The sequence below is a fragment of the Erpetoichthys calabaricus genome, chromosome 8, assembly GCF_900747795.2.
Source record: "Erpetoichthys calabaricus chromosome 8, fErpCal1.3, whole genome shotgun sequence".
NCBI lineage: Eukaryota > Metazoa > Chordata > Cladistia > Polypteriformes > Polypteridae > Erpetoichthys > Erpetoichthys calabaricus.
This window is the reverse complement of record NC_041401.2, coordinates 83,550,692-83,570,579: the sequence shown is the minus strand read 5'-3', so window position 1 is coordinate 83,570,579 and position 19,888 is coordinate 83,550,692. Positions and strand designations below refer to the sequence as shown.

The 19,888-nt window shown below is 38.2% G+C and overlaps 1 protein-coding gene across 2 annotated transcripts in view; it reads right to left on the bottom strand.

The window, feature by feature from the left end:
* Positions 1-2,262: 2,262 nt before the first annotated feature.
* The window catches only part of LOC114656700 (scavenger receptor cysteine-rich domain-containing group B protein), a 70,172-nt gene continuing 52,546 nt past the window's right edge, over positions 2,263-19,888 (bottom strand). For both annotated transcript variants that reach the window (XM_028808328.2, XM_051930818.1), the window contains 4 exons: positions 13,626-13,691; positions 12,433-12,747; positions 7,285-7,356; positions 2,263-3,287 (listed from right to left, as the gene is read on the bottom strand). In XM_028808328.2, coding sequence (XP_028664161.1) covers positions 2,971-3,287; positions 7,285-7,356; positions 12,433-12,747; positions 13,626-13,691 — 770 coding nt within the window. In that variant the 3' untranslated portion in view covers positions 2,263-2,970. The remainder of the gene's footprint in view (positions 3,288-7,284; positions 7,357-12,432; positions 12,748-13,625; positions 13,692-19,888) is intronic.

The following is a 19,888-nucleotide window of genomic DNA, read 5'->3' as shown; positions in this document are numbered from 1 at the left end:
CCTTATCCTTCCTGACTGATTCTTCTCTAGTTTTGCATTTTGCTAGTCTCCTTCTCACTTCTGGTATAGCACGAGGTGGTACCGACAGCTGACTCAGGGAGCACAAGTAGTCCAGCTCCTCCAGGATGGCACATCCATACATGCTGTCACAAGAAGGTCTCAAAAGCATGGAGGAGATACCAGGAGACTGGCTGTTTATCATATCCTTAGGGGATTATATTGCCCTCATAGTAGTGTGTTAAATGGTGTAAGTACATGTTAGTGCTCAATGCTTCCTGTGCTACTCTGAATCATTAGGTGCAGATATCCTTGAGTGTACTATCTTCATTTCACATTATAACTTGTCATTTGTTTCCTCATCTAGAAGTAACTGTTTTAATAAAATATTTGAAAGGAAATGGAAAAGATATTTGAGGGACAGAGAATTACTGATTTGCTTCAGTCCCTATACAAGCTCTAGAAATAATTAAGTTGTATTATCAGCAACAGTAGAAGTCATCAGATTTGTTTACCTGCAGATAACTCAGCCAATGTTTGAGAAAACGTGAGCACGGGCACTCAGGAAGAGAAAATGATGAGAAAAGCATCAGAAAAGCAATCAAGGACAATTCCCTTCCCTCCTTTACCCATTGTCCTAATAAATCAAGGTCTTCCCTACTGAAAAAAAGAAAATAATCAATGTATTAGGATTACCTGAATATAAAAATTCTCTATTGGGAGTTGCACATGATTTGTAAAAAGAAATGATGGTGGACTGGGGCCATAATCCCTAAATAAAAAGACCAGTTGAAAATAAAAGGCTTTAACAACCTTTAGAAATTCTCAAATTCTCACTGTTGCAGTCAGGTCAGACATTGAAAAGAATAAACTTTTAGAGGATAGTTTTCACAAAATGATACCAAGAGAGTTTTATAAGAGGAATGCAGTATATTTGGCACCTTTAACAAGGGTTGACAGAATCAATCATTTTAACAGCAGTATAATAAAAAGAATATAAAAACTGGAGGCTGGTCTCCATAACTGCCGCTCCCATGCAAGTTCTCATAGGCAATCCTGCAGCTAAGAAACTGTGTGATATCTATGGAGGATGGTGCAGGCCAAAAGGAAAAAAAACATAAGGAATAAAGGAAAATGTGTACATGAGTAGGCAAATACTCGTGGAAAACTCTATGCATAGTAATCTACATATTGAAGAAATTAATTCTATATCTATTCATCAGATATGAGCGAATTTAATTGCATATTTATTTATTTATTCCCATATCTCGTACTTGCTCCTTTATTATAGCCACTGGTATTTATTAATGCTTTGCGCCCTCCCCCACCATAACCTCGTCTATGGGGGAGAAGCAAAAGTTTTGGATTTGTCAAAAATCTCAATCTCTGGTTTTTGACAGATCTCAATGTTTTAGGGTTCCCTGATACAGAAAACATTGATATGTCAGTGATGGGTGTGTGTCTGTCTGTGTGTATCTGTGAGTGTCACAGTTTCTTGAAGACGGTCTAGAAGTAAAACGGCGGGACTGAAAAATACCAAACTCAAAACTTAAGCCTTGTCACACACGTGTGAATAGGAGGCAGCTGAAGGGATTGGAGGATAATGGTAACGCTCTTTCTAAGTTCCCTGCACACTGCCACCCCCTGGGCAGATGTGTTACCATTATTCTCCAAACCCTTCAGCTGCCTCCTATTCACATGTGTGTGACAGCCTGTTATGAGATGATGATGTGCTGATTAGTTTTTGAGCCAAATTGTGCAAGAGAAAGAGGCACTCTAGAGGAACCCTCAAATATTGTAATTCTGAAATTAATTATGAATTCTTCTCATTAATTGCTATCGCGATGACCTGTTTTATGATCAGAAAGATCAGCATCAGAGCAGTAAATAATTACTGAAATGTTATAGAATAGTTGGGCAGCATGGTGGCGCAGTGGGTAGCGCTGCTGCCTCACAGTTAGGAGACCTGGGGACCTGGGTTCGCTTCCCGGGTCCTCCCTGCATGGAGTTTGCATGTTCTCCCCATGTCTGTGTGGGTTTCCTCCGGGCGCTCCGGTTTCCTCCCACAGTCCAAAGACATGCAGGTTAGGTGGATTGGCGATTCTAAATTGGCCCTAGTGTGTGCTTGGTGTTTGTGTGTGTCGTGCGGTGGGTTGGCGCCCTGCCCGGGATTGGTTCCTGCCCTGTGTTGGCTGGGATTGGCTCCAGCAGACCCCCGTGACCCTGTGCTCGGATTCAACAGGTTGGACAATGGATGGATATAGAATAGTTTGGGCACAAAGCCCTCTCTCGTCCAAATTTTTTGAATATGTCATTTGTTGTCCTTCACACACTTCACCATACAGTATTTATTACAGTTTAGTCTGTTGTGTTTTATATATTTAATATAATGTACTGTTGTATTCCATATAGATTTAAGAGGTCTTTTTTTTTTTAGTTGTCTTTGTTCTTTATGTCTACTATTCTTAAAAATTGAATATTTGACAGAAGGCAGTTATATAAATTAATGAATAAGACTGCAGAACTAGAAAATACATTATTTTTAAGGGCTTATTTTTAATAAATTATTTTGAATTATCTATGAGAAGATGAAAAATGTGAGTTTGGAGAACTTAGTTGTTAGCTGTAACTTTCTGCAGGCCATAATACTTACATAAAATGTTAAATTATGTTTCCCCTACATAAAAGTTTGCTTTAGAGCATCATTGGATTTTTTTTGGCTTATATAAATTATTTATAAATGTCCCTTAGAACACCATATTAAATCATCTAATTAAGGTATAAAGCAGTACATGAAAATTAAATATTTAAAAGTCTTTTACATGGTTTGTAACTTTTGGTTTCTAGCAAAAAAGATTTGTGTCATATTTATAAAGTGCATAATAGTAATCCATATATATTTATATATGCTGGCTAAAAGGATATTTACAACATTTATAGATTTACATATGTTCAGGTTTTCCGCAGGGCTAATCATGACAGAGCACATGTCACTCCAGCATCTTCTGAATGGTCACAATTGTGGACATCCCAGCGAATATGGGAACACTGCTGAAGATATGTTTCATTGCCTCTGCATTTTAAATTGTCTAGTAGAATAATCCCAGTGCCTCTGCCAAAATAAGCTTCCTCCTGGGCTGCAGTAGCATTGCCACAACCCATCTGTCTGCAGACCACCCTTGCATCTTTCAGATCCCAGGCATCATCACACACTGTTCCCCATTGTTTTTCCAGGTACAGCTCCACCCGACCCTCACATCGGTGCCTTCCATTGACCAGTCGAACTGCCCCTACAAGAGACAAGCGTAAAGAGATCAGAGTTTATTATCTAACCCTCTATTTGTTTTGCAGGGTGTTGATCCTGCTAGCATCAGATACAAAGAAGAAATCGCCCTGGTAGTGATACTTGTAGTCTTTAATTATTTCAATATTTTTTTGGGGTTTGCTTCATATTTCCGATTGCATCTTTATCTAGAATTTGACTTCGGACATCAAAAAGCCAACAGTTGCAAAACACAAATCGACTTTGACATAAGGCTCTGGACCAATTACAGCAAAACCACCAGTGTTAAATAAACACTTTACTTGTATATATGGGTCCAGCCTCTCCCTTCATAGATTTTTACGGGAAACCAGCACCATGAGGGTAAATTTAGCACTGGCGATTTTGTTGTGTTTTCATTAGAATGATGTGAATAATTGTAGGGGTTTGATACGTAAAATGGAAATAGATTGACTAAAAAAAGAGAAGAAAATAACAAATATAATACACTAGAGACAATATACACTATAACTTTATATAAGTTTAAACTATAATAGAAACACAAAATAGGATTTCCATTTAGGTGTTAGCATTAGTCTAAGCAAAAACTCTTCAATCATTGTTATCATTTTGTTAGTTTGTACTCGGAATGATGAAATGCAAAAAAACTGTACGGATTGAATAAATACATTTATATTTGTGATTCTAGGGGCTCTGCCCTCTGCTCGCTTCGCTCGCCAACCCACATACGGGCCCTACACGCTAGTGATTTCCTGGATCTGCCGCTTATGACGAATCGTGCTGTGCTTTTGCATAAACACAAATATCAGCTCTGTCTTTGATATCTCCATCTTTCGAAACTATCATCGCTGACAATTCATCAAGTTGGTTTATTATATATGCGAGCGTGATCTTTCAGATTCATATAGAAATCCAAGAAAACTTCTTTGTCCGTGTTTTTCAGATAAATTTTATGTAAAGTGTGATACTTTTGGACGTATGGATTTGTATCCATTATTGGCTGTAGAATTTCTAATACGTCCAGTCGTTTAAGTCTTTTGATTCTATGTTGCATTGCTTCTCCATGGTCATAAATATAAACCTGACGGAATTGTGGTTTCTTTGAAATTAATTTCTTTGAAATTAAACTTGTAGTAGCTTTAATTGTTACAGACCACAGATTCTCATAGCATATGGTCCTGAATCATGTAAATCTACGTTTTGAGCATTGATGCGAACGTGAACATATTATTGTAGATTCGGATATTTTGCCTGTAGTGTTTGTGGATTTCACTTTCACCAAATAACAAATCTTTTATTTCTTGCAGATACACCTCTTCATTGGGAAGAAACACTACTTTTCCCTGATGGCAACACGAATTAGACGATCTACAATTTTCCAACTTAAACTTTAAAGCCGAACAATATCTACATACTTCTGTCATATCACCTATGTCCGTATTCAAACTCTTTTTGCTTTTCCACTATTTCACCAAGTAATAATTTCCGTTTGTTAGCGTTAGATCCGTTTGTAGATCGCTAATGCGATCTTTATTATCAGTTTTTTGAGACCTTCGAATTTTAAGACTTTAATAATCTCTAACCTGCTCTGCATGTGTATAGCGCCAACATTTTTTAAACTCTTTACGACATTCTACTTTATCTTCTACTCTTTGTCTTTAATTTCCACCCCTGCTCGGACCTGTTAGGTTTTCAATTCCACTTTGTCCAAGCTGATTATAACTTATTTTCCAAATTTGCACTAGATTATTATTGTTCTTTTTTGAATTCTTTTCTCTCCAACGCTTTTGGGCCTCTTTTTGATGTGCTGCCCTTTTTTATTCGCTTAGTCGTTGACGTTTCATCTAGAAGGTATAAAATTATTGTCCAGAAAAGGACTACATCGAAGGAAACAAATAGATTGTATGTCTTGTATTAAAATGAGGAAAACATAAAAATTTATAGGGCGGCACGGTGGCACAGTGGGTAGCGCTGCTGCCTCGCAGTTGGGAGACCTGGGTTCGCTTCCCGGGTCCTCCCTGCGTGGAATTTGTATGTTCTCCCCATGTCTGCGTAGGTTTCCTCCCACAGTCCAAAGACATGCTGGTTAGGTGGATTGACAATTCTAAATTGGCCCTAGTGTGTTTGTGTGTGTCCTGCGATGGGTTGGCACCCTGCCCGGGATTGGTTCCTGCCTTGTGCCCTGTGTTGGCTGGGATTGGCTCCAGCAGACCCCCGTGACCCTGTGTTCGGATTCAGCGGGTTGAACAATGGATGGATGGATGGATAAAAATTTATAAGAGCTGAGAGCACAGGAACTGTGTCTGACAATAGCATTCACATGAATGAGAGGTGAGTGGACTCTGGGAGTGGTTAAATCTCTTGGAACAAAGTCTCGTCTTGCGGGAGTTGAAATTATCTCTCTGAAAAAGTCTCATCTCGTCCCAGGATTTTTTTATAGGATTTTTTTATATAATAGAGAGATACAGTATCTTTGTTTGCCATTTGCCTTATTGCTTACATTTTTGTGCTTTTTGTCTTACAGAATATTGTATGACAGCATGTCTTGATTGGGATTTTGTCACCTTTGTGAAAGCCTAGGTAAACACTATTTACTGCACATCATGCCATTAAAGCATTGAATTAGAATTATGATCTTTCAATACAGGAGCAGCACACTGCTGCCACCTCACAATAAGGAGACAAGGGATTACGTCCATGAGTGCAGTTTGTATGTTCACCCTGTTGTCTGCATGGGTTTTCTCCGGGTGCTTTGTTTCCTTCCACTATCCAAAGACATGCAGGTTAGGTGGACTGATGATGCTAAATCATCAAAAGCCGTGTTGTGTGTGTGTGTGTGTTCACCCTGCGATGGATGGCTGCCCTATCCGGTGATTATGCCTGTGCTTGCTGGTTATAGGTTCATGGCCCCCCGTGACCCACTTCAAGATTAAGCAGGCTCAAGCAGTGGTATGGCATTGTATGTTTCATACAACAAAAATCAAATGATACAAGCTGTACTGAAGCACCAGGCAATGTGGGCGGCAGGAAGACACCAATTTAAAGGTCAAAGAAGCGGAATATAGTTCCACCAGACATGGGGAAAAACAGGAAATTATGACACAGTGGTAGGATATCTGATAGTGGAATGACAAACAGAATAATGGCACTTTCAGCGGAAACATTGCCTAACATGAATCATTGGCAAGAGGTAATACAGGATGTATTGACACTTAGAACAAGTGTGAAAATGATATGCCCTAGCTAGGATTGGGAAGTACAAACAAATGAAGAGGAAACCTCCTTCCGGTTTTCCTCGTATCACTCAAGCAATTCCTGCTGTGCTTCATTTTTTATTGATGTTCTCACAATTCACATTTGATGCCACTGGAAATCTATTTCCAAGGCCTGCTGTGTGTGTATGTACTTCACAACAGCATGTGTATTTAGTTTTTATTCAAAACAGGCCAATAAGATTGAGAAAATGATATATATTCCTGTTTCAATGTACCAGAAATACAGGTATGTGTATCATGTCTGTGTTTAAAGAAAACCCTAAGACGGCCCAAAGTGTTCAGGGTAAGGATATCAAATGGCACAGTATGTCATTCATCCATTCTTTTATTTTCTATATGCATATTCCACTTTGGGTTGACAGGGAGCCAGAACTTACCCCAAAACCAGAGTCTCTGCAGAAAAACTCGCTTAGACACAAGGACATGCAAATTTCACATAGTCTGGAAGCAGGCCAGGATGTAAACCCTTTCTTGTGGAGAGTGTGCTCCCATGCTTCCTAAACAATCCTTATTTTATATGGCACCTTTCACAGAGCACCCACTTTTAAATGGCTGTTTAAAGCCTACAAAAAAATGAACTCCAAAAAAATAATAAACTGCAAAGCAAACACTGTAAATTAGCCCAAAACAGAACAAAAAACAAGCAAAGAATTAGGCAGAGATTCCAACACCAGAACAAATGGAAATAGCATAAGGAAACCCTGCAGAAAATCAGTAAAATATTCATACCTTCTCTGGGAATTGTTGGTGAAGGTGTTGTAGTATGTGTTAGCTGCTCCTTTGGTGGTAGCTTTACAACATCTAAAAATAAATTAAAAAACAGTAGTAAAAATGAAAATGTATAAATGTATCCACCTAGTACAGAACTGGGGAGGAAGTACCTACCAGACTTTAGCTCAGCAAGTATTTTAAAGTAGGGGAGTTCAGTTTTCATAGAGTAGGCACTACCAAACGAATGACCTAAGCATCAACCACACCTCCATTTAGAGCCCTGTGGCCTCCACGGACCCCAACAAATTAGTTGCCAAGTTAAATTGTGAGTGACCAGTCTCAAAAATTCCATTACATTGATGCCAAATATTAACAATGTCACCAAAAAGAGTATATGCATAAGGAGCACGGAGAAACGTTTTATGTTTTTTTTCTCATTTCAACAGTAATATTTAATTTGTTTAGGCTTATAGTTGAAGAAAGAAGGTGAAATGAGAAACATTGGCTTTGCATAGGGAATATACATCTGTTAGGGTGGCTGCCTGTAAAATTATAATGTAGTGTGAATCTCTAGAAAGCAGTAGCATCACTCATTTATCAATGTTATGTGACAGATGATAGAACACATTAGCTGGCTGGTGATTTATGTAATTTATAGAAATGAAGCTAATGTTTTAACTCTCTCTCCCTTGATGTTAGCTTCTAATTGTAAAGTACTTCTATTGTTGTATTGTCCATAAGAGTAATGATGGTAGCATGAATGCACCATTTAGTAAACTTAGCCTTGAATATGGCAAAGTGGCTTAACAGTTAGGCTCCTCAAACAAGACATAATTGAACAGCCAACACACTATTATTATTGACAATACAGTGCAAATCAATACTTTTTTGAAAAGGTGGTTATTATGCTCAGTCCGCAACTGAGGGTACTTTTGTAATATTTTTGCAGTGGTAAGGAAATAAACTATAAATGAATTACATTGACGGTACCTTGCCTCATTACACTCATTTCATTAAAGAAACTATTTGATAAAACATAACAAAAAAACCCTTCTTTATGGTGAATAAAAATTTGCTCATACCCACTTTAATAAAAGGACAATTGTCAGTGTATCCATGTGTCCGTCTGGTTGCTACGTCACTGTTATCGGACAGATGGCACATCATAAACATTAGCACTGTCTTTACGAATCCCATACCAAATGGCATTTAATAGATGTGCCATCTGTTGGAATGGAAAACAAAATGCATTGTGTTGAACTATCTGTTGGAATAACAAATACAAGGCACTTTAGTACTACGTGCATTACAGAATACATTCCAACAGATAGTGCACTACAAATGTTAATGCTGAAGTCTGCGTTGATTGCTTGCATTTCAGCCCACATTAGACTGGTAGCACAGCTAGTTATGCAATACATAGACTAAAAGATTGCAGATGTACTATGCAGAAGGGATTCATGTCCAATATCTGTTAAATTAACAGAATATCCCGTTCAGCAAAGAAATATTATGAATTATGCTTTTAACTGTTTAACCTGTGCAGATACCACAAATACGGCTCTCTGTTCTGACATCACCTTAACCTCCACAGCTTATAGAATTTTATTATTACTTAAATTATAGTTATTTTTTTATACTCTGCTATTTTACATTTTGGTAGCAATATATATATATATATATATTTACATATCATGTTTTATTTGATATCAAAATTCTCATTTTATAAATATAGGCAACTGTTTAAACAACTGTGGCATTGCTGTAAATATATGAAGTTGGTTTTTATATAGTATTTCCACAATAATTGCACTGTCTGTGAGATGGAGATCAAAATTAAAATCATGCTTATGGCTCCCAAAGTGTCAGTCTGACAGACAATTTTTTTCTAGCCAGTTAATGGCTGAAATCATTTGACCTGCTTGTGCAACACACAGGGATGACAATGGGAGAAACCTCTTGGTGTTCCATGTACACTAATTTGTTGTTGTTCTGAGGTGTGTCTCAGGCTCAGTTTGATGAGTGAAAACCCAACATCTACTAAAACAACATAATGGTCGCATCACAAAACGTAAGGCTTGTCCTCAGCAGAATAAGGAGCAGCCATGGCAGATTGCCCTAAAGGTCTAATATAAAATGAAAACATTTATTGTCCACAAATCAAGTGAAAGCTTAATAAAAGGTATAAAATACAAAACAACACAACATGTTCCTGGTACTCTAAATATAATTTATGTATTGTGTTGGTGGATTTTGAGACACATGAATCTAATGGTCAGCTTTATTTTCTTCTTTCAAAGCATTTTTTCTAATATTAGTGATTTCTGGCAGAGGCTTCTCTGTGAAAAAATAATATATATATATATATATATATATATATATATATATATATATATATATATATGGGCACTGCCATTTTGAGACTCTAGTTTTGAGAGTTGCTATGTTGTTGCGAGGGGTGACATCAGTGTCACGTATGATGTGGCATCACAGATCAAGGGTACGAAGGTTTACCCTTTGGACTTTCTGATTGTCCAAGTTTGGACTAAAAAAAACTCAGTATTCTGTTTGTTTGTACATTTAAAAGATTCTTTGCTTTACAAACTATTCTGTCCCTGAATACTGTCTGAATCTGTCATTTTGGCCCCGTGATGCACATTATTCTGGCTTTCAATCTTCTTGCTCCCATCTTTAATTATACCTTATTTGTCTTATGTTCTAGGACTAGATTTGTTAAGTATTAAGTAGTAGCAAGTTTTCACCTGTTAATGACGTAGCTTACTTTCCCTCACTCCTTTCTATCTCCTGATTCAGTTATTAAAATCAACTACAATCAGTACAGCAAGACAAGCAAAATAAATTAAAAATGGCCAAATATTTAAAGGTGGTAATTCATTTTGATGTCAGCTGGCCACCCATGACATTATTAGTGTTGCTTAGTACAACTGCTAAGAAGTGTTAGAGAATGTTACTTTCAAAAGTAACTTAGTTATGTTACTCATTACTTACAAAAAAACAAAACTAAATATGTTATACAGTTACTTTTTACAAATGTAATGTGTTACAAACAGCGCATGACTTTTTTTCCGTTGTATGAAAAACTGCACTTTCACTGGCCAGCATGTTATTAAATCATAAATACATGAATTTCATTAAACAACCACAAACACAACCAAATCTGACTATTTTCTTGTAATTTTAGAAATAATGCAGCACCCCTGAATCCAGACCTGAGAGGGACACGTTCCTCAGGTGGCCGAGAACTGTCTGAGGGGGTAGGATTATCTGGAGAAGCCAGCTATAAAAAGCAGACGAGGGGGACGCAGACACAGCACTTAGAGAGCACATTGCCTGCTAAAGCCCATCGGCTTCCTGCCTTACGCCCAGTGCTGCTGTGATGATTGCTGGCTCCCCTGTGACCCTGAACTGGCCCAAATAATTTTACCCCTCAGCATATGCAGGATTAAATATGTACTTAGGACTTTTGTTCAGTTTTTTAAATTTTATTGCAAGCTACACACATGGTTAAGCTGTCACCAAACAGCCAGATCATGAGCATGCAACAGTAGTAGGCAACATCTTTGCGAAAAAAGGCAGGATTTCTGCTAAATAACACGGTAATTTACATATTTTTTTTAGTAGCAGGAATATTCTTCGTAAGTAACAAAGGCATATCTGTTTTTTTTAGTAATGTATGTATTTTTACTTCAAAAAATATGAATTGCGTGAAGGTACTCGTTACTTTAAAAAGTAATCTGACTGCGTAATGTATATTAGTTTTAATATGTTGCCCCCCCCAACACTGCTGTTAAGTAGGTAGGTTATAATTAATCAGCTTTTAGACAGGGCGTTGAGCCATGAGCAATAACTAATATACTGACAGTTGTGCTTTGAGATCCTCATATGTACTTTCTCCTTAGAGTTTTTGAACAATTGCACTATTTCAGGCATTCTTGAACAGAGTGTGACCATTTCTGTCATGACATCTGTCTTTGTGTTATATACAGTATGTGTCCCTTCCTCTTTCCATGTGAGTTTGTTACCTGCACAACTTGTGCACAGATCGATCAGTCTCTATAAGAATGGCATTCTTATTTGAATCCCAAGGTGTCAAACCCTTATTTATTTTGAGCAAAATCTGTTTGTTTTACTGAACATAATTATGTTAGAAATGTAACACAAAAGCTCAGTTTTTAAAAATGAGTTTAAAATAAAATTGCATAAATGCAATAGTTCTACTGATTTATTTCCAAACATTTTTGGAAGGTTCTGTTTCCTATCTACTTTCATTTTATGCTTAACTTAGCAAAGGATTTTGCAATTTGTGCCTCTAAGAATTCATTTTCATTTGGTTTGACAGAGAAATAAAGCAAACTGTATTTGACATTCTCAACTGTTTCGTGAGTAATAGAGAAATCCTATCATGACTGATGAACAGATCTGACACATCCGCTTATCCCTATATCATCCACTTCCAGTCTGCAACACTTAGATATTTATTTCCAGTGTTTATTTCTGTCAAGTGAGTTTTGCTATTTATAATTTTGGAGTATCGCGCATAGATGTGCTGCCAACAAGAATGTTCAGAGTATGGAGAAAATTGCACAACCCCTGGGCAAGATTTTTATTTTTTCACAGAGAAGCCTCTTAATTGGCACCACCAAGAGAAAGGAAATTTGCTCACTGGCTGAATTAACAGCACAGGGGTATTCGGCAGGGCAAAAGTAAGTCATGTAGTCCACAAAAACCCTCATAGTGCTGTCACCATACTGTATGCTTTAATGGCAGGTGTTCCACTAGGTGTTTATACCCTTGGATTTAGGGGAGTTTTGGGATGCATGGGTGTGAGTGATGGTTGGATGTAAAGTACTTGTGGTTGCAGAACATTGGGACAGACACATCAATCACCAATACAAACACAAGTCCATTTTGTTTTAGAATGATATGCTAACTAATTAAAAGATTCATGTTTGTATTGAAAGAAAACAAAGAATCCATGTTAAAGGTTCCATTTGGCAATGAGTTGACACTCTGTATAATAGTAATGTAGTGGGCCTGATTAATGTATTGATGTCTTTCACCACTTCCATCTGTTTCCATCAAATGGGATGAATGTTACTGCAATTGCTTTTAGTGTGTTTGTTTTTGCAATTTTAAATCTCTTACCTCCACAAATTACCCCTGCATCTTCATGATGACCACAGTTATGCTGACCCCATCCCAAATGGAAACAATCAGAGAGGAAGGGCTCACTTCCATCACAGTCCACGTTGTCCAATAGTATAGGTCCACTGCCGTAGCCAAAGTAGCCCAAAACTTTGGCCTCAATGGCGCTTCCACAACCAAGTTGTTTGCAGACTACCTTAGCGTTGAACATATCCCAATCATCGTCACACACGGTCCCCCATGCATTGTTGTAGAAGACCTCCACTCGACCCTGGCAGCTGCTGTTTCCATTTACAACACGAATTGAGCCTCTAACTGGTATAGGAAGAGGGAAAGGTAAGCAGTATGTGATAACAGAAGAAGCTTATTTAGAAAATAGCAAGCAGAAGGTTAAACCAGAAAGTGAGATGTTGCACACATTTGTCTTAGAGGGCATGCATGCAAAGGCATGGGGTATTCTTAATGACAACAGGAGACTGTAAATCCATAAATGCACAAACATTTCATATAGTGCTTTTACAAAGCATACAGTAAAAATAAAGAATCCTGACAGATTTTAATTCATAAAATTGCCACAAATTGACCAAAATTGCCTTGACACATTTGGCTTGGATGAGAAGCAAAGGCTCATTCCTATAAGTGGAATATTACAAATATGTGTGCCTATGTATCTTTCTGCTCAGTGCAGCCCTCTTCATTTCATTTCCCAAGAGATATGTATTTCTAAAATGATGCATGGTAATCCATCCTTCCATTTATTATCCATTATTGGATGAAACCAGCATCAACAGCAAAACAGGGTTGCTAAATGTCTAAATAGATGGATTTTTATGTACAATTTTTGCTAACATTTTTTAATAAGTTATCTCAGAAAAATTCAAGAATTGTGGCCAAATGGAAGAGAGACTGGTTACCATATGACTGCATGTTGTAAACTCCCACTCACTCATTGTTTCACACTAATTAAATTGGGCCCAGCTCAAATGTGGGAGAAAAAAATGTTGTTCTGTATAAGTGTATAAGATGGTTTTGATAATAAGTTACATGTTTTCATGTAAATTACAAACAGAAATAAGCAGAATAGAAGCAAACTACAGTATCTTCACACCAGACAGGTTTTACTATAGATTTGTTTGCAATGGTTCAGTAACTAATAACAGTCAAACAAGATAACACAATGGCACTATTCGTACCTGAGGGAATCTGTGAGTCAGCAGTTGATGGTATCCCCTGTGTCACTGTGCCTGTGAGTGCTGCAACTAAAATGAAAATAAAATGTAGTTTTGAATATGTATTCTATAAAGTATACCTAACATTTAATAATAAGTCACCATATGCAATCAATTCCATTAGTAATTCCTTGCAAGCATATACTTTTAAATTCCAGCCAGGGTTCAAATTCCTCTTCCAAGTCTTTTTTAACCATTTTTGATTCTTTTGTTTATGTTAATAGCATTCACATCTCATCTCATTTTCCACTGTGTATACAAGACTGGGGACTGGGTTAAGGGGACAACAGTTTTAACTATGAGACTCATACATCTCTTTCCTCAGCCACACTTGCCAAATCATACTGTGAAATCTTAAGGCATTCCCAGGTAGGGAGATACAGTCCTTCCAGCAATCCCTGGGTCCTGTCTTGGGCCTACTCCCACACGGAGGTGTCTGGGAGGTATCCATATCAGATGCCCAAACCACCTCAGTTCTCCATTCCACTTGACGCGGAGGGTCAGTGGCTCCACTCTGAGCCTCTCCCAGATGTTTGTGCTTCTCATCCTATCTCTAAGGGGAGCTCTGACACCCTGCAGAGAAAGCTCATTTCTGTCATAACCCAAAGCTCATGACCATAGGTGAGGGTAGGAACATAGATAAATTAGTAAATGAAGAGTTTTGTCTACAGGCTCAGATCCTTCTTCACCAATATAGACTGGTATAGTCACCACATAACTGTGCTCACCTCCCCAATCCATCTGTCCATCTCAACCTCCCTTTTCCCAACACTCATAAACAAGACCCCAAGATACTTAACTCCTCCACATGAGGTAGCAACTCACCTAGCACTCAGAGAGGACAATCCCCACTTTCCTTCAGAGAACCATGGCCTCGGGTTTGGAGGTGTCTATCTTCATCCCTACTGATGCACAAACTGCCCCAATACATGCAGGGGTTCACAGCCCAATAAAGCCAACAGGACCATGTCTTTCTGCAAAATGCAGTGATGCAATTCTAAGGCCATACATTAGAGTGGATTAGGAAACGTCTACGAGAACAAATTGTTCACGAGATTCAACTGAAGGTCCTTATTGCTCCTGTGCTCCACCACACTGCTTGGTTTTGTATGGCATATTAATGTGGTTCCCTGAGTGAAGAAGAACTTACCCTTAACAAGTTTCTACCCATGTCCCCATGTTCTTGTTGAACATGCTTAATTCCAGACATCTTGGGATTAAAATAAAAGCGCATTAACTCATCTTAAAAAAAGATACAGCCAAAAGCACAACCACTTGTAGAGGATGCACACACTTGACTGAGAATGTAAACAATAAGAGGCTGGGTTTTGAACTCCGCCTAGAGCCAGACATGCAAACTAACTTACACACTGCTAAGAAATGTGAAGTTAAGCTACAGTTCTTAAATTTTTCACTGATTTAAATCATTTTTTATTTATTTAACATCCACTTTGCCATTCACTGAAAACACTGCTAGGTGTTTAGTGAGTTCTGCTGTGGATTTTTGCTCTTTTGATTATTTCTGATTTGCTGGAGGGCAGCATGGTGGCACAGTGGTAGCGTTGCTGCCTTGCAGTAAGGAGACCTGGGTTTGCATCGCGGGTCCTCCCTGCGTGGATTTTGCATGTTCTCCCCGTGTCTGTGTGGGTTTCCTCTGGGTGCTCCGGTTTCCTCCCACAGTCCAAAGAAATGCAGGTTAGGTGCATTGGTGATCCTAAATTGTCCTTAGTGTGTGCTTGGTGTGTGTGTGTGTGTGTGTGTGTGTGTGTGTGTGTGTGTGTATGTGTGTGTATGTGTGCCCTGTGGTGGGCTGGTGCCCTGACCAGAGTTTGTTCCTGCCTTGCACCCTGTGTTGGCTGGGATTGGCTCCAGCAGACCCCTGTGACCCTGTGTTATTATATAGCAGGTTGGATAATGACTGACTGACTGATTTGCTGGACTTCTGTGACGTTTTGTTCTCTTTTTTGACCATTCTTGGATTTTGTATTGGGACTGTTTGCAAATTAGATTGCTTATTTTGAAGGCATTACCTTCTATGTTTTTGTGCTCCTAAGAGCTTCTTGTTTCAGGGTATTTTTTAAAATAAATGTTTTATTTGTAAAGATTCAGTGTTTGCCCTTTTGTTATTAGCATTTTGAGTATTTTTGGAACTATTGTGTTTAGGAACTCTCTAGTTCACAACATATACACTTTCTATAGGCAAATTGTCATCCACTGATCTGTGATCAACACTAAGGGGACACTGAATATCAATAAAAGATTATAAGCCGCCTCACATGTCACTGTTTCTACAATATCTCTCTGATAGTACAGTACTGAAAAAGTGGGAACAAATACAATAAAATGACCTAAAGTGTTTTGCACAGTCAAAAAAAAAGTAATAAACCATGTTTTATTTTTTTTAATGTGTTAGAGGCCACAACTTCTCTTTTATGGTGTTAATTTTTGTCAGCATTTTGTAAGTATCAACCTATTGTTTTTAGGATTAAAATCAAAATTCAAAAATAAGTTTGTTATTTTATGGTATTCCTCAGAAAAATAATCAGAATTTCATAAATTAGAGAGTTGTATCGAAAGCTTTTATTGATAAAATGACTTAGTTAAAGCACCTCTGCCTGGAAAGTGTGACCTTATAGGTTCTTTTCCCAAGATCGCTGTGAGCATTAAAAGCTAATGCAAATTTCTGTTTGAATGCATGCAAGTGCCTAAATGCCAAAACCAGCTTGGAATGTCAGAAAGACACCATAGTTACGTAATCAAAATTATGCAATGAACATTAAATAAATAAATTAATATATCAATTAAATCACATACATCCCTTGCTGCCCAATGAAAAATGGACCTCTGATCTATTACCCACAATAATTTGACAAATTCATAAAAGGAAGGCATAATCCTTTATTTTTAAATAAGGTAATTTATACTTTATTGTGGATGTAAAGGGCTAGACTAAAGATTATGGTTTGTCTTAACACCTTATATTTCAGGATCAAAACATAATTATGATATTATGCAGTGTTAACACTGCAAAGTTGCCAAGAATATCTGTTGACTCATGAAGGTTCATATGTTCTGCAAATGGAAAAATAGAAAGGTCAGGTCAGGTTGGGGAGCATCCACTGGTACAGATAGCTCGACACAAAGTCAAACCAGCAGTAACAAAGGATTCTCCAAAGAGACACAGTACCAAAGTAGTCCATTCTTTGTCTCAGGTCACTGTTGTGTATCCAAGTCTCACAGCCATATAGCAAACAGGAAACACCAAGACTCTAAAGACTTGGACGTTCATCCTTTTGTAAAGATATCAGGAGCACCACACACCACTTTCCAACAACATCATGACCCCCCTTGCTCTCCCAATCCATCTACTAACTTCATAGGAAGTGTCACCAGAGACATGAATGTTGCTGCCAAGGTAAGTAAAACTTTTGACAAGGATGACACTGTCTCAGCAGACAGATACACTCAAGATGGCTGTGCCCAAGAGGTCATTAAAGGCCTGGATCTTGGTTTTTATCAAGGACACTCAGACTCCTTGCTCAGTCTCTCGAGAACCCCGATCAGAGCCTCCATTGACACCGTGAAGATCTCAGCATCATCAGCAAAGTCCAGATCATTGAATCTTCCTTCACCAACAGATGCCCCACAGCCACTGAACCCCATGACCCTGCCCAACACCCAGTCTATACAAAGTATTGATATCCTGACACCACCTTAGGCCAGATTTATACTTCACGCGACGCGATGCATGCTGCAGAGGACACTCCTGCTATGCAAGCGTTGTACTGTTTATACTTGCGTGTGTACTTTATGTAAATCTGGAGGAATCCACCAGGTGGCAGTGCGAGATATTATCATGGGGAGAACAGGTTCGGCTTTGCTGTGTTGTGAATTGCCTGGAACACCCATTAAACTCCGATGACACCTTACCGCAATATCTCTGAAAAGGATGTTTAATGATTAAATCCATCAGTCCAGGGATTTGTCCATTTCAGCTAGCATTGGCCACGAGGTAGAAACATTCCCTGGACGAGGCATCAGCTAATCGCAAGGTGAATACAAGCACACACATACATGCTGGTGTCATTTTAGTGTCACCAAATCTGCAAATCTTTGGTAGGAAACTGGAGCACACTGTGGAAACGCAGCAGGAAAACATGTAAACTCCAGGCAGGGAATATCAGCGACGTGACTCCCTGCAGGACAGCAGTGCTACCGTGTCACCCCCATGTGTGTCATTATTAACAGCAATCATTATTTAAACGAAATTACCGATTTATGTGTAAAATATAACATACATACTTCAATGCATTTCATCATGAAAGTGATATCAAGTATATATCTAAGGATTCTAAATGTGCAGAGAGTTGGAATATCATACATTTAATGTGCTCAGTGTGGCGATCTATTGCTGTTTGCCGCTACTGTCAGTACCTGAGGAAGCCCTAGAAAAAAAGACGGCACAGAAGACAGTATGCGAGACTTTTAAAATGTATCATGTCATTACAATGGGGAATATGCAGCGCTTGAATATAAAAGCACCACGAATGCATCTGTATGTCGGCATTTTGCTTCACCACATCAAACCATTCATCAAACATTGAAGCAAGCACATCGATCTCGTAGGATCCTCAAAGCGGCTTTCTGTCACATGTAGATAGTAACCAGTAACTCTGACGTCACATTCCAACTTTTAGCACACTGCGCCCCCCAACTTTTTGCTGGTACTGCAACTCACGCACTTGTCACGTTAATTTCTGAGGACCTGCTCAGAGGACATATCAAATGAACGCTGGGAACTCATGGCAGCCATGATGCGGGCGCGTACGTGTTCTGAGCGTGAAGTATAAATGAGCCTTTAGTCATGCTCACTTTCATGTTTCTTTGCACACTTTAATAATTTCCTTTGGTATTGGGCACACCATTCAGATGCAACTTTCTTTCAATTGCTGCCAAGTAACAGCAATTACCTTCTAATTACATTATGCAGTTAGAAGAGCAAATATAGTATTTTAGAGACCCCTACATTTCACAAACAACTGGTGTACAAATTGTTTCAGGCCTGCTTTTAAAGTAGGGAAAATAATCACCATAATTTCACATACTCACATGCTCATCCGAATGCCACAGTTATCTTAGATTTCTTAACAATGCATAACTGCCAACTAAGCAATAATTCATGATAAAAGAAATATTTAAAATAAAATAATAGCACAAATATGATGAGATATTTGTAAAAAACAAACTCTGGAAACCTACAAACTCTTAACTAACTATGAAAACATATAAAACTATACACCTAACTCTAAATGTTAATCAGGGTTTACTCATGAGGCTTCTGTGATTTGCTTCTGTTGCTGCTCTAAATTCTTGACCAGGTTTTTCAGCTTTAGCCTGTGGTCCTGGCTGTGCCCTTTTCTGCTCATTTAAGTTGTTTCACCAGTGAGGGCTGAAGAAGAGACAGTTTATGGCAGTCGTACAATAATGGCTTCCCTAATTAACTCCTCCTGTAATTCTATGATAAGAGCTTTGAAGAAGGATGGAAAGGAGAATGTATAGAAATGTTCATTTAGGCATTGTTTCTTATTTAATGGAGGTCTAAATCAATAGTCATTTCATGCAAGGTTAGATTTTAACAGAGAAGAAATACCAAAGCCAAAATGGTAGTCTAAATCATTTTTATGCCAGATGAGAAAAACACAAAACAGTCTGAAATCCCACACCACTGATGCCTACCACTCGTCTTCTTTCACAAAGGGCCCAGCCCAGGTTTTCTACTTAGAAGCTTAGTGGGTGATGTGTGTTACTTCTGAATTAAAATTAAAAGGTTTAATTTTTTTTGACAACTGAGAAATAAACTCCAAAACAAAAGATTAGCTTTTCTACCCACAGGACTTAACTATGATCATAGTCAGAATATAATTTCATAAGATATTCACCAAGAAAATCCTATTTAATAACCTGAACCAAAACACTAAGATGAAACACCGAGTAGAGATGAAAGAGGGGGAGTCAAAACCAGAATATGAAATAACTAGGGGGCTCCGCCCCCTGCTCGCTTCGCTCGCCAACCCCTGGTGTTGGGAAATTATAAATAGCGTGATGTATGTATGAGATATAGCATAGTGTGAAGGTGTAGATGACGCATATAGGAAGCCAAGAATAAATTGCAAGGCACAGTGTAAAGATTTATTGGAAAATTTCTTTGTACACAACATTAGTAGTAA